This window comes from Dipteris shenzhenensis, chromosome 7 (assembly GCF_047967505.1).
Source record: "Dipteris shenzhenensis isolate YYH24624 ecotype China chromosome 7, Dip_SZ_1.0, whole genome shotgun sequence".
NCBI classification, from domain to species: Eukaryota; Viridiplantae; Streptophyta; class Polypodiopsida; order Gleicheniales; family Dipteridaceae; genus Dipteris; species Dipteris shenzhenensis.
In genome coordinates, this window is record NC_141602.1 from 59,551,572 (window position 1) to 59,577,442 (window position 25,871).

General features: G+C 43.8%; 1 protein-coding gene across 1 annotated transcript; it reads left to right on the forward strand.

Moving 5' to 3' along the window:
* Window positions 1-260: 260 nt before the first annotated feature.
* On the forward strand, window positions 261-24,214 carry LOC147900591 (beta-glucosidase 40-like). Its single transcript, XM_087376696.1, has 13 exons — window positions 261-631; window positions 849-915; window positions 1,023-1,081; window positions 1,208-1,283; window positions 1,411-1,482; window positions 1,566-1,653; window positions 1,777-2,023; window positions 2,109-2,224; window positions 2,411-2,631; window positions 2,795-2,826; window positions 2,970-3,072; window positions 23,360-23,459; window positions 23,740-24,214. Exons 1-13 carry the CDS (start codon window positions 449-451, stop codon window positions 23,927-23,929), a joined length of 1,554 nt encoding a protein of 517 aa, XP_087232822.1. The 5' UTR covers window positions 261-448; the 3' UTR covers window positions 23,930-24,214.
* Window positions 24,215-25,871: the final 1,657 nt, after the last annotated feature.

Genomic DNA, 25,871 nt, shown 5'->3' on the forward strand with positions numbered 1-25,871 from the left:
ACAAAAATCAATTAGGGGGCAAGCCAAAAATTGCCTTTTAAGAGCCCATTAGAATTCTTTACTTTTTTGTTTGCATCACGTTACTTGGGCAATCTCCCAACGAAGAGCTCCTTAAGCGAACTCTAATCATGGCATAATCAATTGGAAAATGATGAAGAAATACTTAGTTATGGGGGGCGTTTCTACGGTGTAGTGTTGATCGTAGAGGAATAATGGTGGCTTGCACGATAGGTGCCTCCTCAACACGACCAATTCATCAACAATGGGTTTGTTCTAAATCCATCATCATATCATCAATCAGACACGTTTCAAAATGGAAACTCATTCCCTCACTTCTTCTCCAAATCGCCTTTCATTGCGCTCCTGCTAATTCTGCTCCTCTACCGTCTCTACTGTTTTCTTCGGCACGAATTCCTCCTTGGCGTGCCGCAGCAAATTTACTTACGACATGCTCTCTCCCAGGATTCGTCGGTTGCTCACTTGCCTCAGCCTCCTCCTCCTCCTTTTCGTTCAATTCGAACTCAGCCATGCTCTGGCCAACTGCACCTCTTCCAAGGATCGTGGTTCTTTCATTAGCCGACAAAGCTTCCCTCCGGAATTTGTTTTCGGCACCGCCACTTCTGCCCATCAGGTTCAATCTCTGCAAAAGCGAAACAGCTACCGTATTTGTCTTCTTGGACGACGAGGGTATCAACAAATTCAACACAATGCACAGACTAGTACACAGAATCTACGCGCTATCGCGTCTGAGCGATAGTCTCATGCAGTCATGGGATTTTTCAAGCTTCTAAAATTTACAAGCAGAGGCGAGCCAATCATGGCAATGATGGTGATTATGTTTTGGACAGGTTGAAGGTGCTGTGAAACAAGATGGACGTGGACCTAGCATTTGGGACATTTTTTCGCACCAATTTGGTAATTTGCACTTGCTTGGATTTTTCAATTCAATGGAAGAAATTTCTTTCCCTGAACACTATTCTCAGTTATAGACTTATTCGAGCTTAGTGTGTAATCCTTGACAGGTCATATACAAGACTTCAGTAACGCCGATATTGCCGTTGACCAATACAATAGATTTCAGGCATGATTTAGCCTTTTTCCCCTTTTAAAAGGAGATTCAAAACTTTTACAGATTAGAGCCCTCATGACTATTGAGATTTGGAATGAAATCATGGACTTTAACTAGACAGTGAGGGTCATGATGCAGGAGGACATTCAACTCATGGCAGACATGGGAATAGATGCATATCGATTCTCCATATCCTGGTCGCGGATATATCCTGGTACTTGTCATCTTGGAAAGCTCAGATGGATTCGTGGTGTTGGTATCTTAGAAAGCTCAAATGGATTTCAGTCAATCACACATGATGTAATGATTGATGAGAGTCGTGTGTTTTCTCGTTTTTACAGAGGGCAAGGGAGTTGTAAATCAAAGAGGCATCGATCACTACAACTCCCTGATTAACGCTCTCCTTGAGAAAGGTATGTGAAAGATCACAATCGTTTTGCAGTATACGAGTCACTCGAGGTCATGAGGGACACATTTCTTGCGTCACTGTGCGCAGGAATTCAGCCATATGTGACTTTATATCATTGGGACTTACCTCAAGCACTCGAAGACGCTTACAAAGGATGGTTAGACCAGCAGATCATGTAAGGCGCTTCTTTTCTAATAATTATCTGATTCCAGTAGAACTTGTTTTAAACTATTAGAAAGCACAGCGACAGTTCTGTGCTTGTTTTGATGCCATATTTCATTCTGCATTGCAAGTGCAGAAATGACTATGCTACATACGCAGAGACGTGCTTCAAGGAGTTTGGGGACCGAGTGAAGCACTGGATCATGCTCAATGAGCCTCACTCTTTAGTAGCAGAAGGCTATGCAGGCTTAGGCTTGCTGGCTCCGGGAAGACGTGCTGTCTTTTCACTGTCAAAAAGTTCAAGAACAGAGCCATACATTGTAGGCCACAACTTGTTGTTAGCACACGCCACAGCTGTTTCTATCTACAGAAAAGCTTATCAGGTCACCTTCCTCCAAGTTCGAATACTTTCTCCCTTTTTGCCTATTTTGCTACTCTGGCTCTTACTGAATTCTTCTTGTATAACAGCCCCATCAAGGAGGCTCCGTGGGTATAGCGTTGGACAGCAAATGGTATGAACCATACTCAGATTCCAGCGAAGCCAAAGCAGCAGTGCAAAGAGCTCTGGATTTCGAATTGGGTTGGTGAGTAGCAAAAAGCACAAATAAGAACTATCCTTGTCTAAATTCGGACTTCTTTGCTTGCTTGGCTCCTCTGCAATTCTCTGACATGCTTTTCTTCCCGATGGTCCTCTGGATTGGGCCGTGTTTATGGATCATCTTCAAAGGTTTCTATGGTCTGTGGTCCTCTGAAGTGTGTCATCTTTGCAGGTTTCTACACCCGCTTATATTCGGAGATTATCCTGACTCCATGCGCCTGAATGTGGGTGGTCGACTGCCCTCCTTCACCTCGCAACAATCTGAATTGCTCATAGGCTCTGTGGACTTTGTGGGAATCAACCATTACACCACTTACTATGCTCGTCCCTCCAAATTCGCTTTTTTGGAGGAGCTACTGGAAAACAACCCAGATGCGGAGGTGATCACTCCATGTAAGAAATCTCTCTTTCTTTTTGCAGCTCATCAAACACCTTAAATATGCGATGTTTCTGTGCTCTCAATTCCCCTCATACGTTTTACAGATGCATTAGTGCTGCTTTTTCTAAGGATGCTAAAGTTGTTGGCTCTCATATTTCCTTTGCTGCCTACCTGCAGTCACTAGGGAAGGCAAGGCACTAGGTGACAGGGTAATTCATATCAGGCTTCTCGCTTATCTCTTCATCCTCTTATGCTTTGCGAGATGTGGTTGCCAAATCTTAGTCACAAGCCATACCAGACTTTAATCATTGTTGATTTCGAACCTCCTCTTTCTCTTTCACTTTTTTTGCAGGCAGGTGCAGTGTGGCAGTATGTGGTGCCATGGGGTTTAAGGAAGCTAATGGAGTATATACGCATCAATTACAATAATCCAGCCATTATCATAACTGAGAACGGTGCGCTTCTCCTCTATCTTTTTGTTTGGGCAAGAAGAATTGACTTTGATTATTGTAGTTGTACTTTATTGCGATGTAATTCAAAATGCTTGGAGGAAATTTGGGAATGTTAGGATTTTACTCCACTCGAATGTAAATTTAGGTGTATGTCTGATGAGTTTTCTTAATCGTCAGTTTTAGAAATGGAATGATAAGGATAACAATGCTACCTGGAATGTCATCTCATCTCTAGGAAGTTATATGTTGAATGGGGTGATTCCGGAATCTTTTAAAACCTAGATGGCAGCTTATGCTTGGGTTCCTGATGAGAACATAAACCTAGGTTTGCTCATTAGAGTTTTAAGTTTTATTTTTCTTTTTTACTCTTATTTGATTTCATGTTTCTTCTAAATTCCCTTCTTTCCTGTCTCTTTTCTCATCATCCCTCATCTCTTTTTCTCTCCCCTTTTGCTTTTTCGCTTGTTATCTTTTTCTTTTTGGGGGGTAATATATTCTAGTCTTATGAAGGTATATAAATACCTCTTGTGTGGGGTGAGAGTGTGACATCCCTAAAGGAATTAAGCAGGTTCTAACCCCTGAACTTTACCAATAACGTGTCACATACCATGAATCCTCACCAATAAGACTATTGTTGTAGAGTACCCTGATCAGGGTCGGGTCAGCTGACCTGACTAGGGTTGGGTTCACCTGACTAGGCCAGGTCCGGTCAGCCAACCAAGCCAACCTAGACTAGACCTGGTTGGGTTAAGTCAGCCAGGTCAGCAGCCTCCCCTCTATATAAAGGGCTCATTGTGCTCTTGTATTGAAGCATTCCCAGGGTGCAGTGTTCTACCTTGGATGTGGTTTTCAAGTTGTGCTTTTCCTCAGCAGAGGTTTCTCCCAGCATGTCCTTGGAGTCCTGTGCCAAACTCTCTCTCTTTAAATGCTGTATTCTCTTTCTAGACGTTTTTCTACATCTCTCCTGATACACTCTCTTCCACTGCATGCTCTAACATGGTATTAGAGCTCAAGGTTGCCTAAAGCTTTGGGAACGGATAGAGCTCTCTGGTCGAAGGTGTTTGCTGCTGCTTGGAGAAGGAATGGACAGTTCGGGACAGCAAGGTCACCCCCTTAAGATGGCAAGTTTGCTAGAGATCACTAAGAGGTCAGTGAAGATCCCCATGCTTCCTACATTCCCAGTGGACCGTCAGTTTGACGGAAACTACTACGGTGTATGGAGGGTGATGATGGAATTAGTGTTGCAGTCATATGACTTGGCTGCTTTCATTGTCGTTGGAGTTATCAGGCCAGATCCGGATGATGAGGAAGTCTCTTGTTAGGCTGTTATGTTGACCTGCCACCGGGTGCACTCTGTGTTCGAAATTCCTGCGGAAGGCCAACTCCATTTACCTACGCTGGTCACATCAAATGCACAATCTCTAGGATCCAAGAGGCAATTTTGTAATTCAATGAAGGTATGTCTTATTAGATTGTGGGTGATTCCCATGGACATCACGAGATTTTGGCCACTCACATGGAACACGAGTTGTCACCATTGGCATGGAAAAGCACGATGTATTGACCAAACTTGGTGGTTTTTTGTTTTTCAAGAAAAAACTTGGTGGGTTTGGGATGCATGCCTATTCAAATAATCTGCCCAAAGAGTCTCCTAGACTCCCACAAGGTTGTCATAGACAAGCCTACATCTAAGGGCAATCAAAATATTAGATGCTCAGCGTAAATATCATGCTCATGAAGCCAACTACAGAGATGCACTCCTGTGGGACTGAACGTAATGGTGGGAATGGAAAGCAAGCAAGCATGCAGATTTCAGGAATAATACCTAATGGCAGAGCCCTACAGCTGATTCTTATTTTTTCATGACCACTGCGAATGACAAAAGCTGCAAGTACACAGTAGAACCTGAAAATGTCCGTCACAATTATGAAGACAATGGACAGCTAAAGGATGATGGCTGTTATGATACGTCTATAGTAGAACCTGAAAATGATAGCCGAAATTATGAAGACAATGGACACCAAAAGGAAGATGGCTGTTATGGCAGTTTTGAAAATAGACATAGGAATACTGATGGTGAGCAGCCTTTGCACAACCATATTGGTCTAAATAGTTACCGTTCCCATCAACTTCTTTCCAAAGATAGTGATCTCATAAGGCATGATAATGACACATCCTTGTCGGTAGAGCACCAAGGTACACTAATACATGGGGATTTTACTTCAATCCCACACAAGATGCAAGGTGGGCAAGAGGCAAATATTGCTTACGCAACCAGCCAGGGCCTTCCATCTTTGGGAAGCTTATTAGTGAGCAGCCCACTATGATCTTGCCCATGGGGAACTTCAGCCACACTTCACCAATGACACTCTCAATGGCTGATATCCTTGAGTTACATGCAGGGGGTAGAGGCTAGTCTTCACTACTGCAATTTGTGTTGGAAAGGTCACCTCCCGATCTGTAAGCCCCCAAATGAGGAGAGCGTGGGGGAGGGAGACCTAGGGCAGGATGTGCCCCAAAAGAAGAAAGAAGTGTACCTGGCAAGTCGCGGAGCTCCTGATGTACAGGGCAGACACGTGGACATTAGGGACCTGCAGCAGCCTGATTGCGCAGGGATTTCCAGCAAGGACAGACAGCGCAGCAGTACAGAAGGGTACAGTATGCATACGTGGCTGTACGGGGCTGGTGAAGGCCTGGCAAGAGGCAAGGATGCTGCAGCAGGAAGGTGCCTGCATGAAGAAAGATACGGGGCAGATGGCAGAGGCTATGGGCAGGAGTACAGCCTGCAAAAGGGTCTCCAGCAGCAGCCCAAAAGGGCCTGGCTAGGGCCCTTATATAGGCTGGGCCCTTGCCTAGATTGGAGGGCCAAAAGCCCTAAAAGTATGGGCCATAAAGGCCTAGTTTTGTGAGCCCTTAGAGGGCTGGTTGGGCTGAGCCAACCAGGTCGGTTGGGCCAGCCAACCTGGTCTGTCCAGTCGGCCCAGATCGGGACAGACTGGTCGGGTTTTTGACAGGCCCCTAGGCCAATAAAAGGAGGGGCTTCATGCCCCATTATTTATCCAACTATCCAGCAAGTTTAGGAGCAGACCATTCGAGCATGAAATACAGGATTGTTTCCAATAGCAATGCAACTCTGGCTGTCACAAAAGATCTGAGTTGCGTCACCTTGCTGAAGGACGACACTGATACAGAAGCTCTAGGGAATCGACTTTCACGACTGGAGGATTGTGCCCTTGCGAGAAGAGGAGGGTGACTCAGGTTCAGTCAGGTGCGTTTAAAGTTCGCAGTCCAGGTTATCTGGAGATGTACTTTTGTCGCAGACCTTGCTAAAGGAAGGACGGGGTGAATTAGACCCTCAGAGCATGGTGCTTGGAAGACTCCAGGTTGTTTACTTATTATGAGGGGGACGACTGGAAGATCGTGATGGCTGGATTGCTCGAGTTCAGAGGCGGGAACGTGACTGAAGGAGGTGGTACCAAAGATTGATCTGGGTACCAGGATGGTGTGCGGAAGCGGAACCAGACCTGGTGGAGCAGGAGCCACTGGATGAAAAGCCAGGAAAAGATTTCGACACTAAAAGGTTCCAGAGGACTACGACCAGGGAGTTACTGGAGCATCGTCATCGACGTGTTGGCATTGGCCTGAGATGTGTCGTTGAGAGGGGGTGTTGGTAAGGTCACCTCCCCATCTGTAAGCCCCCAAATGAGGAGAGCAGGGGGGAGGGAGACCTAGGGCAGGATGTGCCCCAAAAGAAGAAAGAAAGGTACCTGGCAAGTCGTGGAGCTCCTGATGTACAGGGCAGACACGTGGAAATCAGGGACCTGCAGCAGCCTGATTGCGCAGGGATTTCCAGCAAGGACAGACAGCGCAGCAGTACGGAAGGGTATGGTATGCATACGTGGCTGTATGGGGCTGGTGAAGGCCTGGCAGGAGGCAAGGATGCTGCAGCAGGAAGGCGCCTGCATGAAGAAAGATACAGGGCAGATAGCAGAGGCTATGGGCAGGAGTACAGCCTGCAAAAGGTGAGCAGCAGCAAGGGCAGCCTAGCAGCAGCCCAAAAGGGCCTGGCTAGGGCCCTTATATAGGCTCGACCCTTGCCTAGATTGGAGGGCGAAAAGCCCTAAAAGTATGGGCCATAAAGGCCTAGTTTTATGAGCCCTTAAAGGGCTGGTTGGGCTGAGCCAACCAGGTCGGTTGGGCCAGCCAACCTGGTCTGTCCAGTCGGCCCAGATTAGGACAGACTGGTCGGGTTTTTGACAGGCCCCTAGGCCTATAAAAGGAGGGGCTTCATGCCCCATTATTTATCCAACTATCCAGCAAGTTCAGGATCAGACAGGAGCCACTCCCTTGGGCCTCACACTGGGGGTGAAGGAGAGTTGAAGGTGAGCTGCAGACTGAGTTCCCTAGAGGCTGGACCTTGGCTGTCTTCTAGGGCAGCAAGGTGTTGTGATCACCATACCTTCTGGAGCAGCCATTCACAAGCAGGTTGGAGCAGTGGAACAGGGACGTGTGTGCTGCAGACAAAGCTTGGCAGGGGCTGCCCACCTAGGCTGATTCATAGGCAGTAAGGTGGAGAAGAACACACTGGACGGAAAGTCTACAGACGCTCGAGGTGGAGCACGCGGGCTTGAGTCTAGAGATAGCCGGCAGATAGGAGAAGGACCTTGTGGTTAGATCAGAGGACCACACCATTGGTGGGACTCTGGATCTCTCTCTTTTGTATTGTGTCCATAGTTTTGGATGGAAATATATAAGTTTTGGTGTCTTCTATATCTGGCTGGTTCATTGTCTATTGATGTGTCTGCACACCTATTTTATGCACATAAGTAAAGAAGTTTGTGATTCCACACCCACACCGCACACTATGTGAGCTCCTGGGCATTACTATAAGTCTTCCGTTGTGCGTACCCTCTGTTGGGTAAATTCTAACAATTTGACCCATCCCAACCTCGTGTGGATGCTTTTGGGAGAGCCTCTCTCTCTAGCATTGATTCCTTAGCTCTATTTTAGAACAATGCCTATGAGAGGACTTGGCATTGTTTTCAATCGGACAGGAGGCACTACATAGAGTCTAGACCACCTCAAATGCAGCCTGGACAGCAAATGCAACCCGTACAGATTTATGTGGAAGGACACCATATGCCTAATATGTACATGGGTTTGTGGGACGAGTGGGACATTGATGTTGCCTTGTCAAATTTGCACCATGCTTACATGGGATTACCATTTGAGGTCAGAGATGTCGTTCTTACATTATGGCAGGGGATTGGGTTGACAAGTGTGTGGTAGGCACAAAATATTTTGACGGACCATAGATTCAAAGGAGAAACCAAGAATCCTAATGAGCAAGAAGAATGGCTCTCAGCGTTGGAAGGATATTTTACATTATATCCAATGGATGGTGGCGGCAAGATTCCTTATGATGGCATGTGCCATGCCCACACTTGGTTAAAGATGAGGACTTCATTTTGGAAGCCCTACAAATGGGCAGCTTTCAAAGACCTTATGGGTGTCATTGTTGAAGGCCTTACATGTGAGGACTGAGATCCCCGAAATGTTGAGGAAGCACAAGAACTCTCGGAACTGTTTCAGCTTGAATATGGCATCTATAACGAAGATGATTTTTAGTTTAATTGCAGTTGGGCAGAACAACATATCCAGAGATGCACTACATATATGGAAAACGAATGACTACTCCCAATGTAGGCAAAAGAGGACAGCAAGGTATAAAGAGTTGTGCAATGTAGACTCCATGGAGACATGCAAGGGCTATGTCATTGTGGAGCTTCTTGATGATGAGCAGCTAGGTGGGATCAATGCTTACATGACCAAGGAGGTGCCACAACCTCTAGGGAAAAGGACTATCCTACTTCACCTTTTGACCCAAGTGGCATGCATGTTGGAGTATGCTTATTGTACAGCAGGAGCTAGAGGGCTCAAAAGTTATAAGGAGATACTATCCTCTCATGTACAAATTTGATGTGACTCCTTCCTAATCTATACTCAGCTTTCTTTTGCTTTCTTTTGCATCATACGGTTAGATCTCCTCCAGCTCCACACATCTTGCACTTGGGGGGGGGGACCAAGAGTTCCCCACCAAGACCCAGCTCTACTATGACCATTTTCTGAGAGTATCGAAAGACGGGCTCATCATCAGACCTTAGCATCTCGAGGATTGAGGAGTCTCACACGCACTGAGGATTGCCATCGGATGGATGCGGGTCTTGTCCCATCAGCTAAGGATCGAGACAAGGAGAGCTGCACGCATACCCAGAGAGCAGCAGACTTGCAAGTTGTGCACGATGGGGACGGTCGAGATTGAGGAGCTTTTTTTGTGTGTCTGCCCAGCCTACTATGAGATCCGAGGGTGCTACCACTCCCTTTTTCAGGAGGGATACGGCTTTGGCCCACTCTCACGACTGATCCACTCCCAGGAGCAAGTCTGCATTGGGCTCTACCTACTACGACATATCAGAGAGCAGGAGGATGGGACCACCGCACCACAAGGTACCGAGGTAGGCCGAGCGCAGAGATAGGTCACAGCTTTCTATGCATCTGACTCGGCCCCAGGGCACTCTGGGACAGAAGCCCACTATGGTCTTGCCCTTGAGGGACTTCAGCCAGACTTCCACTAGTGACACTTTCAATGGCTTATATCCTTGAGGGGGAGAGGCCGGTTTTCACTACTACCGTTTGACCCATCCCAACCTCGTGTATATGTTTTTGGGAGAGCCTGTCTCTGCACTGATTCTTCAGCTCTATTTCAGCACAATGCCTATGAGAGGAGTTGGCCTGGATCTCAATCCAATAGGAGGCAGTACATAGAGTGTAGACCACGTTAAATGCCGTGTGGACAATGAGTGCAGCCTGGACAGATTTATGTGGAATGACACCGGCAATGCCCACGGACATGGGTTTGTGGGACGAGTGGGACATTCATGTTGCCTTGTCAAATCTGCACCATGCTTACATGGGCCTACCATTGAGGTCAGGGATAATGTCGTTCTTACGTTATGGGGCAGGGGCTTGGTTGGACAAGTGTGTGATAGACACACAGTATTTTGACGAACCACATATTTAAAGGAGAAACCATGAGCAAGAAAATGGCTCTCAGCTTTGGAAGGATGTTTGAAATAATATCCAGTGGATGGTGAGGGTAAGATTCCTTATGATGTAATGGGCCATGCCCACACTTTGGTTAAAGATAATGACTTCATCTTGGGAGCCCTATGCATGGGTAGCTTGCAAAGACCTTATGTGTGTCATGTTAGAGAAAAGTTACAAGGTTGCAGCCCAGGGTTGAAGGCCTTACATGTGTGCACTGGAATGTTGAGGAAGCACAAGAGCTTTTGGAAGTGTTTGAGCGTGAATATAGCATCTATAATGAAGATGATTTTGATTTTATTGTATTTAGGCTGGACAACATGGCAAAAGATTCATTGGATATATGGAAAAGAAATGAATGCTCCCAATGTAGGCAAAAGAGAACAGCAAGTATGAAGAGTTGTGCAAAGCAGACTCCATGGAGAATGTATTATATGTTCCAGCCATTTAAAAAAATCTGATTTCTATTTCAGCCTTGCTACAGCTGGTTAGAATCATATTGATCGTTATCATAGTGCATGTGACAGCCAAAGTGTCTTGCCTATTGCGTGCAACCCCGTGTTTCATGCGCGTACTAAGCACATAGAGGTTCACTATCATTATGTCAAGGAGCGACTGTCAACTGGAGACATACAGTTGTCCTATGTCCAATGCAGGATAACTTTGCAGAACTCTTCACGAAGGCCCTACCACACAAGTTTGAAGTCCAGGAAACTTTGTAGAGATGCCAGAAGAAAGACTGTCAGGAATTTTGAAAAACCCCTTACATTAGATGAACTCAAACAGGCTTTTGTTACGTGATACTGACATCCCCGTACTATCATAGGTTGCTATATCCATCACGGATGAACATGTGCAACCATGACTTTTTCTGCGTATTCCTGTGGCGCTTCTAGGATATTTTAGCCATAGCATGGAGGGCGGTTTGTTGCCACATTTTCCCTGGTATGAGCCTCGTAGGCTAGATTTAGTACAAAAAGCTAGATTTAGTCCTTTTACGACTGTTAGTACTGGTAGGGTTAGGGCACGACAAACAGCATATGGTTGTACTACTTTCACTCATTATCATTCCTGAAGTGCATTCGAGCTGTTTTCGTCCTCCTTGCTCTCCACTCAACAAACCCCCACTAACTTGATGAACTTTTGGCCTTCATTACAACCATCCCCGCTCAATATAAATTCGTCCTCAAAACTCCTTTGCTGGAAAATAAATATACTCCAACATGCATGCCACCTAGGTCAAAAGGAAAAGTAGGATGGTTCTTTGCCTTAGATGTTGTGGCACCTCTTGGGTCATGTAAGCGTTGATCCCACCCATCACCTGAGACTGATATGATTTCCACTTTAATAATGCCTGTAATTGCAGAAGAAGCATTGTTGGCACATGTTACTATGCCCCTTCAGGTGCGTTATACAAAGACATGAGCAATTTCTTGCAGGATGTGATGTACTAAAGTAACATGTGGACATAGAATGAGTTACAGATAATAGCGCATCATGCTTTGAAGGATATTAGCATGTGACAATTGCCCAATCATCATGAGCAATATGTGCTGCCTCGCTTCTCTTTTCAGCCACAGTAGGAGCATCTCAAACTACAAGTCCTGAATGCTTTTTCTTCTTCTCTGAAGCAATATGCTTTCTGCATTCTTAAATGTCATGTCCCGATTTCTTGCACTCTTTTTCTTCGTGCCGTCACTTTGGCTAGCAGGAGATGAAGTACCAATATTATGCTTGGGCTTGCTTGAATACTTGCCTCCCTTGCCTTCACCTATCCCCCTTCTATATCGCAGAAACATAGCCAGGTTTCGTACTAGAGCTCATACATTTGCAATTGAGAAGGGAGCTTGGATGCATCAGCCCAGACATGCTAGTGTCTGTACCCTTTCTGACATCAGTTGAGACGGAGGCACATGTGGCTCTACAGTGCCCCCGATATGCACATATCAGGGAGGACTACCAGCAGATACTGGAGGACTCTGCTCAGCTGACATCAGTTCTCTCTGCTGCCTCTCCGGCAGCATTGGGATCTTTTGTCACTCGTCTTTTTACCTAGCGTCAAGAACTCATAGACTCCTGACCCCTCTCCTTGAGGAGACTCGATTTTACATTGTATTGAGACGGGTCCCATGGGTCATTTTTGGCCCCCCGAGGATGTTAATAGACTCTACTTCTTCTACTTCTTCTTTATGGTCCATGGCAAATCTGCATTCATGGAAGAAGTGTCACGATCTGTGACGTATTCCTTTCTCTATATCTTAGACTTATGGATGGTTTGATGAATGGACACTTGTGGAAGGGTATGCCCTTTCGACGGGACACTTCCTATGAGGCACAACCCTTCACAAGAGACATTCTATGGAAGAGACACTCGTATTGTAATGTACCCTCTTATCAAGGGTCACACCCTTCACAAGGGGTACACACTTCTTCATGCACATATACTTTGGAGTACACACCTTTTCATGTGTGACTCTTCACTCTCTAAACAAGAGAGGCCCAATTGTATGGATGACACACTACAGACACTCAAGCAATACAAATATTCCTTGTTCTCTGCTATTTCAGTCTCCTTTCTGTTCCTTAGCACATTTCTAAATATAGTAAATCTAGGATTTCTTACAGTGGTATCAGAGCAAATTTCGCTTTTGCTTGTAGGAAATGCCCCCCACCTTCTAGCGCCTATCTGATACATCTTTTTCCGCTAAAAGGATATCCGCGCACGTTGTGCATGGAAGAGATGGAGAGAATGAGCGTAAAATTTTTTAGCGCCAACCTTACCTAAAGTCATCAGTGGCCTCTCCGTCTCCCTCACATAACGAGTTGATGTGAATGGACACGACAAAAATCGTGTCTTTTGATGTGCTTGGGCTGTCCCAAAACCAAGGGACGCACGTTTTTCACCATCGGACGTACCTTTTGATGAAGAGTTTTGACTCCTCACCCAAGGGACACACCCCATCATGGAAAAAAGGACACACCTTTTTGTGTGGGGACACCCCTTTTTAAAATAGGGTCACACCCCTTCATAAAAAGGTACACCTATTCCAAGGGTCACACCCCTTAGAATAGGCACACCCTTTGGCACCAAGCACCAACTTACAAAAGGATATCTAGAGGGCCTAAAAAGGGCAACCAGCCCTACACCCAAGGCCTAACCCTAGACTACCCAAGGGTTCATTAAACCCACGTTTTAATTTTTTGGTAACCACCACCCAGCAATAGGCGCACGAATCAAAATGCGAATTCCTGAAATACGTTTCACCTTTTTATGTCGTACGTGATTGCGCCATATCCTTGCAGCAACCCATGCCCTTCGTCAGGCCTCCATCTTGCTCGGTTGCCTGCATCAGCCGGCTCTTTTGCATACCTGCCTACAAGACCTTTTGATCGAACAGATCCCCTTTGCAGCCTCTATCGTAATCTTGCTGCCCAGATTTCTGCAAACTAGGCGTAGATGCCAGAAATTCGCCATCTTCTTCTACTGCAAATCACTTCAACCAGTCCCTCTTTTTCCAAGATCTCGCCTCTATCAACAGATCGAGCTCCAACTAGTTGATCATGCTCTCGCTGGCAACATATTTCTGCCCACAACTGGACTATTTGCTTGCTGAATCGCCTCCCTCTACAGCAAACCCTAATTTCGAAATTTGAAGCCTGAAATTTGAAGCATGACTAATGTCTTCTACCAACTCGACATCAGGACCTCCTTCAACTCGCAATTGATGCTGTACTTTTTCCAGCCCGAAGCCCATCGCTGGTACACGCTTTTCAGCACAGTCCGGCAATTCTAATCTATGCCAGGTGGATTCTTTCCATTCTATTTCTAAGGATTCTCTTTCATATTGTTATTTGACGCTCATTATCAAATTACAGCGAATGAAAGCCTCCTCCTTAAAGCATGGAAACCCCTGGTAATTCCCCAGTCCCTTGAAGGACACCTCAGGCATCATCTATCACACAATATCGTGTTCAGATTGCACAACCAGCCCATTTCGGAGCTTTTGCATTGTGGGTCTTCTGTGTCATGTGCCCTTCCAGTGACTTGGACCACATCCTATACCTTTTGCGTGAGGCACCTCAATTACATTACTTCCTCAGCACAGCCCAGGTTGTGTTCCACGAGACACGTAGATACCCAGAACCCGATATTCCTCACGAGTTTGCTGTCCATCGTTGGAGAGACTTTTACCCCAGCTTCAGCATCTCCAGGGTACTCTCCACCTCTTTCAGCTCCCAGATATCCTCCTGCATAGGTTTTACCTTCCCCAAGTATTTACACTCTGAAGGTACTCCTTCTCCTAGATATTCTCCACTCCTGACAGTAGCTCCTTATCCCTTCTCAGATCCGTGGACTCTGCAACCTACCCCTGTACTCTCACGAGCAGTAACACCCACTTCAGCATCACCAGTGTTACCTGAGACAGGACCTTCTTTACCAGATTTCCACGGGTGGTTCCATCCTGCCTCGCCTGCCCCCTCCAACATGAGCAACCTCAGGGAGCAGCCCGGATCTTCTTCCAGGAATGGTACAAACTAGAGCGCAGGTTCGTGCTCTTCTCACAGGGACCTCAGATATGTCGCAACGCTCGCGTGCAACCTCTCTGGAGATTAATGACTAAAGTCCAAAAAAGACCCCTGAAGTCAACTTACAAGGCGAAGCACTACTTCAACTTCAAATTTCCCAGCTTCAGGACAACATCTCCGACTTGGTCCAGAAAGTCCAACAACTCCAAGATTCTCGCATTACCCCACATACAGAGGATGACGTGACGCCACCGGACGACTGTGTGGACTCGTTCCCACCTGAGGTAGAAAACAATGAACTCCGTACCCTCTACCGTTTACTCCAAGCTTCCAAAACTAAAAGACTTGACATTAAACTTCCGGAAGCCTACATTGGTCAACGAAATCGCCGAACAGTTGACCAATGGCTCACAAAACTGCGCATGTACTTTGATACTGTTGACCTCACTGAAGGCAAAAGGATTGCCTTGGCAGCCTCCCTACTCAAGGATACAGCTTTCCTATGGTGGCAGCGACGCTTAAAGGACGGCAAAAGTGTGTTAACTTGGGAATGTTTTGAACACGTGCTCCGTAAGCAGTTCATACCTGCCAATGCGAACTTCCAAGCATGTTCAAAACTCAGACAGTTGGAGCAAACAGGCTCCCTGTCTTCCTACATCTCTCAATTCACCACATTGGTGCTGGAGATTGATGGTTTAACTGATGATGATTGCCTTCATGCTTTCATCTCAGGTCTAAACCCCTCGTTACGCATTGATGTCCTCAAAGCAAACATCACGACCACAGCTGGCGCTATTGCTTACGTAGAGCGCATTACAGATTTTCAAAACACAGGGAAGCAGAGTGCTAATAGAACACAGAAGTCTACTATGGCCAAAGGTGCGCGCCCTCAAGATAACCCCAAGTTTAGAAAAAACGTGGGTAATCAAGGTCAGCGACAGTCTCAAGATCCCCACAAGTCTCAGAAATCGTATGCTGGATCCCAACAACAGCACTCCTCCAAGGATCACGCCTCTTCTTCTTCACAAAGTCATCACTGTCATCCCCAACATAAAGGTGCGGCCACTGACAAGAAGAACAACTCCAGCACAAAAGGACTTTGTACCATCTGTACAGGCGACCATAGATGGTTCGATTGTCCCAACCGACCAAAGCAAAATTTCAATATGGAACCTAGCACTTCCCAAACAGAAGATGCTACCTCAGCACAAGACAAGAAAGGCAAAGCTGTTCGAAAAGCGGTTACCACCTCGACGACCAGTGGATCACCCAATCAAACTTATTCCCGGTAGTAATCCACTGTCAAAACCTCCTTACCGTCAACAAGCTCACTATCGAAAACAAGTATCCATTGCCTCGCATCGATGACCTCTTCGATCAACTTCTACACGCAACACAATTCTCAAAGATTGATCTTCGTTCAGGTTATCATCAAATACGAGAAGGCGATGAGTACAAGACAGCTTTTCGAACAAAGTATGGACACTATGAATGTTTGGTCATGCCTTTTGGGTTAAACAATGCCCCGGCCACATTCATGACACTAATGAACGACATCTTCAGGCCTTTCCTCGATAAGTTCGTCATCGTTTACCTCGATGACATCCTCATTTTCAGCAGATCCCTACATGAGCACAAACAACATCTTCACTAAGTTTTTGAAGTTCTCCGCGCAAATTCTCTCTACATCAACGTTGAGAAGAGTGAGTTCTTCGAAACCCAACTCGAATATTTGGGACATGTTATTTCAGCTCAAGGCATCTCTGTAGATCCCAAGAAGGTCGAGGTAATCCGAAACTGGCCTGCTCCTAAGAACGTTCATGATGTCTGCTCTTTTCTTGGAATGGCAAACTTCTACCATACAAAGGTCTATCAGTTTTCCGAAATCGCAGCTCCTATGTTCGAATTATTGAAAAGCACAACAGTTTTTCAGTGGCTTCCCGAAACAGAGTATAATTTCCAACAACTCAAGCAAGCACTCACTACCACACTAGTTATGGCTATTGCTGACCCAAACCTTCCATTTGAGGTCATGACCGATGCTTCCGACATCGCTACAGGAGCAGTCTTGATGCAAGAAGGCAGAGTTATTGCTTTTGACAGCCATAAACATTCTGATATCCAAACCTGATGCCCGGTTTATGATAAGGAGTTTCTTGCCGTTGTACATGCTTATCGCTCTTGGAAAGATTATCTCATGGGAGCCGACTCGATGGTCAAGACAAACCATCACTCTCTAAAGTATATCTTTACTTAGCCAGTCATGAACGCTCGACAAGCACGTTGGGTTGAGTTTCTGGCCAACTTTCACATGACCATTGAGTACATTCTAGGACTACGCAATGTAGTTGCAGATGCTGTCAGTAGGTTAACTCTAGCATCAGCTATGGTAATCTCTACGTTATCTGTGGATGTTCCGAATTCATTCAAAGGGAAGTATTTCAATGATAAAGACTTCAGCACAGCAATACAAGTTCTTTCAAAAGATCAACCTTCGACTTCCGAACAGAAGATTTTCTCATCCTATTCTTATACGGACGACCTTCTGTATTATCAAGATCGCGTCTGTGTACCACATGACAAGGATGTTCGACGTCTTTTGTTAAAAGAGCATCATGTAGCTCCTTATGCTGCCCATCCAGGCATCAACAAGACTTATAGGTTACTCAGTGCAACATACTACTGGCCTCAGATGAAAAGTGACGTCATCAAAATGGTTACATCTTGCTTATCTTGTCAACAAATGAAAGCAAGGCGACGACTTCCAGCAGGACTTCTTCAGCCTCTTCCAGTTCCAACTGAAAGGTGGGAAAGTATTTCCATGGATTTCATTACAACACTACCACGATCCTCCCGAGGTAACACTCAGATGATGGTAATTGTTGATCGACTGTCCAAAATGGCACACTTTGTTGCTTGCAAAAGAAGTGTATAAGCTCCGGACATCGCAAAACTCTTCATACAACACATCTTCCGACACCATGGATTGCCCAAGAATATCGTATCCGACAGAGATCCTAAGTTTACCAGTCACTTTTGGATTTCACTGTTCGAATCTTTGGGTACAACTCTACTGTTCAGTTCAGCCTACCACCCAGAATCAGATGACCAAACTGAAAGAGTCAACCAAGTTCTGAAAGAAATGCTTCGACATTATATTCAGTCACGCTTAGCAGCTTGGGAAGAGTATCTACCACTCGTTGAGTTTGCTTATAATAACTCTTTCCATAGTGCCATCAGCATGACTCCATTCCAAGCAGCTTATGGACACACTCTGATTGTACCAACGAATTTTGTACTTCAACATCGAGTGGCCCTAGCTGATCAACTGGTTCAAGAAATGCAAGACATTCTACTCCAAGTCAGGGATCATATGCGTAAAGCACAAGAGCGGTATCAATAGTTTGCCAACAAACATAGACGTCACATGGAATTTGACACTGGTGACATGGTGCTATTATTTGTAGCCCCACATCGCTCGGTTAAGTCTTTGTTTCCTAAGTTGCAACCAAGATACTATGGACCTTTCCGGATCGTCAAGAAAAATTCACCTTTAAGTTACAAATTGGAATTACCACCATCATGGGGTAAAATCCATCCAACATTTCATATTTCTTGGCTAAAGACGTACATTCCACGCGATGAAGCAGTTCCTCCTACAGGTGATTATGTCCCAGAAATCGTATGTTCTCCTTATTCCTGAGCGTATTCTGGACCATCAACAGCGAGAGACTCGACATCGACTTATCACGGAATTCCTTGTTCTTTGGCGAGATCTGGACGACTCCGACACTACTTGGCAATCTGATGAAGACTTACAGCAGTACCCTGACATTTTACAGCAGTATTTTCAGAATTTACCGTGATGTTTTCTACATCAGTTCATTATCTCCACCAGGGTCTTATTTTGAGTGGGAGGGGATGTCACGATCTGTGATGTATTCCTTTCTCTATATCTTAGACTTATGGATGGTTTGATGAATGGACACTTGTGGAAGGGTATGCCCTTTTGACGGGACACTTCCTATGAGGCACAACCCTTCACAAGAGACATTCTATGGAAGAGACACTCCTATTGTAATGTACCCTCTCATCAAGGGTCACACTCTTCACAAGGGGTACACACCTCTTCAAGCACATACACTTTGGAGTACACACCTTTTCATGTGTGACTCTTCACTCTCTATATAAGAGAGGCCCAACTGTATGGATGACACACTACAGACACTCAAGCAATACAAATATTCCTTGTTCTCTGCTATTTCAGTCTCCTTTCTGTTCCTTAGCACATTTCTAAATATAGTAAATCTAGGATTTCTTACAAGAAGTCTGATTGCACGGTTCTCCTCCTCCTGCAAAAGCAATGTGACAAGCTGCCAAATTCAGATAAAATCAAGTCCAAATGATTACCAGGGAATTCAAACCAAAGGCCTCAACAAGATCAGTCAAAAGCCCTAATTTTGAGTGACCAATGCCACTCAAATCATACTTGTTGGTAGTAGGACTGTGAGCTGTAGTTGGCTTGTGGTCTTACATAGTCAATGGCAAACTGTACCAGCAAAATGCAGTCGAAATGTTGTTTTAAATGTGATCTGGTCTGCAAAAGTCTATAGCAGAAGAAAACCAACAGAATACAGGGTTCCGTACTCTGTACGAATTGTATTGGCTGTATGGATGGACTGTAGGACAGATTTTTTCCTGTAGGTGGCAGCAAGTATTCTTTGAAAGGGATAATACCGGGCAGGAAAATGTCTTCCCAAAACTGTCGGGTTACCCTCAATGTAATCGTCCTGGATTGGAGGTACTTCCGAAAGCACGGCAGTGCAGCTGTAGGGGCACGAACAGGTCTGATCTAAGGGCAGCCATTCTGAGGGCGGCGACCCCTGTAGAGGTGGCTTAGCAAGTGATGTCCACTGCTGGAGCGGCGCATGATCCTGATGGAGTCAACTCTGTAGGCACAACACAAGGCACAAGAGAGGAGATCCAAGGAGATGGAAACTCAGTAATAGGTGGGCACAATGAACAATGGAGCAAGGCCAAAGAGGCAGCTGTAACAGCTCCACAAAGACCCTCGATTGGCAAATAAAATATGCTACATGACCTGCTCTGATAGTGACTAGACTCTTGGTGGCGGCTTGCCTACCTGATGACGACAACTCCATTAAGCGATGGCTGCCTGCAAGAGCTGATGGTGACACTGGATTTCCCACGATAATGAGGCTGCCTTGATACCACTGTTGAGAGGAGAGCGAGGATGAAAACAGCTTGAATGTACTGCAAGAATGATAATGAGTGAAAGTACAAAGTACAACCATATGCTATAGGACCCCCTAGATAGGACTAACAGTACTAACAATCCTAAAAGGACTAATCTAGCCTACAAGGCTCATACCAATGTAAATGTGGCAACAAGGTTAGGATAATTAGTACTTGGGGATGTTTTGCAAGATCGAGGGGTCTAAAGGGAAAAGGAAATGCTATATAAGTACAGTCCTCTCATTTACAATGCATCATTTGATCTGACTCCTTACTAATCTATACTCGGGTCTCTCCTACTTCCGCCAACTCCATTGACTCTCTCTCTCTCCCTCCCCCCCCCCAACCCCTTTCTTGTCTCTCTCTTCCCTCTTCCTCCTTCCTCCTTCCTGTCTTTTCCCTCAGCTAGTTCTACCCCCTTCTCTAATTCAGCCCGTATTTCTCTCTGTAGTATCACCCATGAAGAGCGTACCCTTGGTTTCCACCTATTTTCAGTGCTGAAGTTTGCAAGACTAGCAAGCGCATGGAATTCGAAGAAGAGTCAATGGCTATCACTTGAAAATAGGATCTACAAACTTCATGTACTCTCTTCTCTTACAAGTACTCATTGTAGTAATTTGTAGAATTCCCGACATGTGGAGTAGGAGTGAAGCCTCAAAGGTGGAGTAAATCAGATTGGAGAGATGTAGGCACAAGGAGACCTACATCAGAGGATAGTTGTACCCTTGGTCTTGTAGAGCGGCGAGAAGTAGCCGGCCTTTTCATCAATTGAGGTTGAAAACCAGTTTGCTTGTGGAGCTGCATGCAAGATGATGTGGCTACTTGGCGTGGAAAGCCTCTTCATATGCTCTATAAACACTCAAGGTCCTTGGGTTTGGTTAGACATCTAGGAGCGAAGAGGGGGTGTTAAAGTTTTGGACATCTTCTGTGTGTACTTAGGGAGTGAGGATTGTTTGTGGGTGTCCTCGCCTAGAGACAGTAGTAAATTCTCCCTTTCGCAAGTTGGGGGAAGTACCAAGGTAGTTAGCCAGGGTAGTTAGGTTGAGTATAGGGCTTGTCAAGGGCTAGAAGAAGGCCTCTTTATGGCTTGGTTAAGGGTAGTTAGGACTAGATCTTGCCAACCGGTTGAGGCCAGTCAAGCCAGCCAACCAGTTTGACCATAGTCGGTTTAGCCGAGCTGACCAGGGTCCGGTTAACAGGACTAGACCAAGTTGGGTCAGCCAACCAAGGCAACCCAGACCTGGTCGGGTAGCTTGTGTTTGGAGTTTTTTAGGGTACAATTTTTTACCTTGTATGTGATCTTCAAGTTGTGGTTTTTCTCAGCTGTATTTTCAGCATATGTTCTTGCAGTCCTTTGCAATTTGCTGTCCAAAACTCTCTCTCTCTAGTCATTATTCTATGTCTCACGCTATCTTTCACTACGTACTCTGATAGTTCTTACTAAAGGGAGTCCCTAGCTTAACATGATCTAAGATGTATGGCATGGGTGGCTCAACATCTTGCATCTATAGATGAATGCCCAGTCAGCTTTCTATCTGTCTTGTGTAGCCATAGACTCAATAAGTTGAACCACCCCCTACTTACTCCATTTAGAAACCATGCCCTAGAACTGCCAAGATTTGTTTTGAGCTATCATGCGTGTGGTGATAATGGAGATCAACTTAGCCTTCCAAAGGGCTTAATTTTTTTTTCTCCTAGTTAGACTTGTGCAAAGCAAATTCAGAGCTTTCACTATAGAGAATGAGACGAGTAAAATTAAGTAGAAGCGGTTTGAGGAGTTTGCATGGTTCCTGTCTTGGAAAGTCAGAGCTTGGCTTGTGAACCTACTTCTCTTTTTAATGTAGCCTATAGTAATTGTTGGTGTAGACAAGCTCAGCCAATAACATAGTTTTGCAACACCTCTGCACGTGTATGAGTGACTATAAAGCTTCCAACACTTGCTATAGCTCATGACCTCTGCATCCCATCACTTAGTGTATTAGGGAGAGCGTGTGACAATGCTCATATTATCACCTCTAGGTTTGTGTTAGTAGAGAAAATGGATTAGATGAATTTTGATTGCTTATAAGCTTTGACTATCACACATTATTGACCTTATGTGAATTTGAAAGATTACGATTTTAGATGTTTGATGGGATATAAAGCAAATACTATCCTCAAGGAATTATTAGTTGAAGAAGGTGAGAATGCTACATCCTAAAGAATTTACTTAGGGTCTAACCAAGAAATAGGCAAATACTTGAGGTAGCATGGGTGGTGTTTATCGTAACTATTAAGTCTAAGATTCTTAAAGTAGCTAGGAGAAATTAGGATAAGCTATCTGAGTTGGGACACTTTGAGTAGTGTGTCATAGTAGATCACCTTCTCGGGGGATCAATGAAAATATGTAACCCCAGATGTTTGCTTAACAAGAGAAGTTTTAAAATGGTACCTTTTTCAAGAAGTTCGCATTGATAAGGGGGTTTATTTATTCAAATTGTGCAAAAATGTCAATATTTAATCAGAAGATGACTTGTAAGTATCAGATTTTCAATTATCCCTTGAATGTCATGATATGGGATATTTTCATATAGTGAACCCTCACATCAGTGTATTCTTGCTCTTTTTAAGGGAACCTTAGGCCTATAGTTACCCTCAACTTTGGTCATACTTGGGAAATGTGCTTCCATAGAGAATCGTGTTGGCCTTATAGGGAAGGTTAGTCAACGCATTACCATCATGGGCGAGAGTATGTGGTATGTGACAATGTTCTTACTATAGAGTGTTCAGATGGTCTAGATTGACGATTGGGAGTGTAAACATATTGAGCCTCTAATTGGGTGGTTTTCCTCAATCCCATGTACATCGACACACATCAAGAGAAACTTTACAGAATTTCTTAGAGAGTGCACTTAGAGAAATAAAACTTTATGGCATGATAGGAATTCCATACATAAGGGATTTAAGTTGCAACCCATGTACATCAACACACATCAAGAGAAACTTTACAGAATTTCTTAGAGGGTGCACTTAGAGAAATAAAACTTTATCGCATGATAGGAATTCCATACATAAGGGATTTAAGTTGCAATCAAAAATTCTAAATGCATATGGAATTTAATAATGAGTTATTAGATATGGATTCTCACGGGACAAGTTTTTAGGTTTTGAAAGCTACATGCGAGAGGTGATTTTAAAGGTGTAGAAGCTGTGTATAGTTTTGACAATGTCTTGATTTTAGTTTCTCATCATGGGTGGCCGAGAATGCAAAAAATCATATTTACATGTATACAGCCCTAGAGCATTGGCAAGCCATCTTCAAATTTTTTGTGCTTGCTAATGTGTTTCTCTCATGCTCATTCAAATATTTTGGAAAACTAAGGATCTAGGATTCTATTTCTAAGATGGTTTTTGTATTTTCCAGGTTATGCTGAAGGAAGCCATTTCTTTCAAAGGACACTTAGAGATGAAAAACGCATAATCTATCATCAAGAGTACCTTTCAAATTTGCTAGATGCGATCAAGTAGGTTTCTATTCCAATACCTTTTGAGATTTTTCTTTTTAAGAATTGCTTTGATAGTTATTTAATTAAGATATATTTATGATGGAAACTGAACTACTCTTTTTTTATGTTTACTTACCTCAACAATTTGTTCTTTCTTATACCATCCCTTCCCCCCATCCCCCCCCCCCCCAAAAAGACCTCAACCACTATAGTTGCAATATACGTTCTGATTTGAGAGTAAATGGTTATTTAAATTAAGCTGTAGTCATTAACAAGAACTTGAAAAACTTAATTGCAGAGAGGGTTCCAACATTAAAGGCTACTTCATTTGGTCTTTCCTTGACAGTTGGGAATGGAATTCAGGTTACTCACTCAGGTTTGGTCTATACTTTGTGGATTTCAAGGACAATCTAAAACGGTATCCTAAGGATTCTGCAAAATGGTTCAATGAATTCTTACAGAAGAAAGTGGAAGCTTTAAACAAATAGAGTGATTGTTATTGTTCTTGATCATGTTCTTCATTTGTTGTAGATTCATGCATTTTAGATCACAACCAGGATTATTAACTATATTAGCTGTAATATTACTAAAGATCAGAAGAAGAATGTTGTTAGCAATTTGATTGTTGCATTTTTGTAACCTTAGCATAGAGGGGCCATTTTTTTCTTTTGTGCATACAAACGATAATGATATAACATTTTAAATATATATTTAGATGTACATGAGGAACAACAATTCAAGGTTGTTTAGAAATTTATGCTTTCCACACTCGATGAGAATTGTGTCAAAATTATGAATTTATTCTAATGATGCTTCAACCTTGTTTGGTACAAGAGTTTGTATTTACTATGCTCTCGAGAAATAAACACGTTACGCCTTGCCAAGTTGATAGTTATTTTGAATGGAAGCATCAAAATAGTCCCAAGGTTAATTGCCTTAGTCAATACTAGTCCCCTCCTAGGTTCTCTCCAAGCACTAAAAAGTAGTCAAAGGACTTATGGTCAATGATGAATAATGCCTCTCATTTCAATATAGATGATGAGTCAAAAATACATCTCCTTGATTCAAAGTAGTGTGGTGAAGTGAATTGTTGCTTTGCATTCATTATAGAGCAAGGAAACTAGAAGACTCGAAAATGCATAAATTTACATGATCATATCATGGTCTCCAACGTAATAAACCTATGCTAAGTAGACACGCACAAAGAAAAGCACCATCAAGTAGATTTCTTCAATATCTTTAGTAGGATGGATGGTTGAGTGATGTCATGGGTCAAGTGCAACTACATGGGCTGATATTAATGTTAAAGAGAAATGCACGCATATATGACAAATATTTGAGAGAGAGAGAGAGAGAGAGAGAGAGAGAATCTTTTTTCAAACATAGAGAATCAATGTTTGTATAACATTGACAGAGGAAGATAGGTGCTAACTAGCATAGAGAATCAAAGGTCACAAACAATCATTTATTGAGATTGAGATCTGCGGAAATAGCAGTGCTTGCATGACTCTTGCGTTGAGTAGTATTTATTTTTATTTTTCATTTAATAAAACCCATTTTTTGTCTAGGAAAAAAAAAGGAAGTTTACTACACATTTTATATTGATATTCATCATTGCCAGTCTTTTGTGCTATCATGGCATGGAAATCTTGCATCTCTTACATGCTAATTTCCGTCTTTATGTGGATCAATGTGCTCTACCAAACCTAGGGTCAATTGAGGTTTTTGCTAAACATAGAGAATCAACTATAATCAACACCCACTCACTTATTGAGAGATGGTAGTTCACATTTTAAACTAGCATTCACTGCCAATGTTCCACGCTATCATGGCATGTAAATTTTTTGATCTCTCGCATATTAATTGCCCTTGCCCATGTGAATCAATGTGCTCTACTAGTCCTAAGTTCGATTGAGCTTTTTTCTTATATATCATTGATGGAGTGTCACATTTATGATTGCTTTTGGTGCACAAATCATTGAAAGCATTTCGAACTTCTCCTTGAAAGGAAAATCTTTATAGATGTTGGACTTGGTCATTCTGTATCCTATGTGTCCAAAATGATGATAGAACTACAAATAACTTGCAATACACCTCTCTTCCAAATGGGCTAGATTGTGATTAAGTTTGATCCAAGTGTTTGTCACGATGACATGCTTATAGAACAAGGACCACATGGGTATGCATAACATTCTAGATATTTTGCAAGAAGGCAATGTGGGTGGGAAGAAATGCATAAAGGGTAATATTACAAAAGATTTTGAGATATTCTTAAAATTTTAGAGACTAATATTGTATCCCATTTGTTAGAAAGAAACTAGACTCTCTTGTTTCATGTACTTAAACCAAGATATTAAGTGGCCGACAAGCTCTCATATGGATCCTAAGTTTATAAAGCACATGTTCAAGGTGCCTTTTAAACAATAAAAG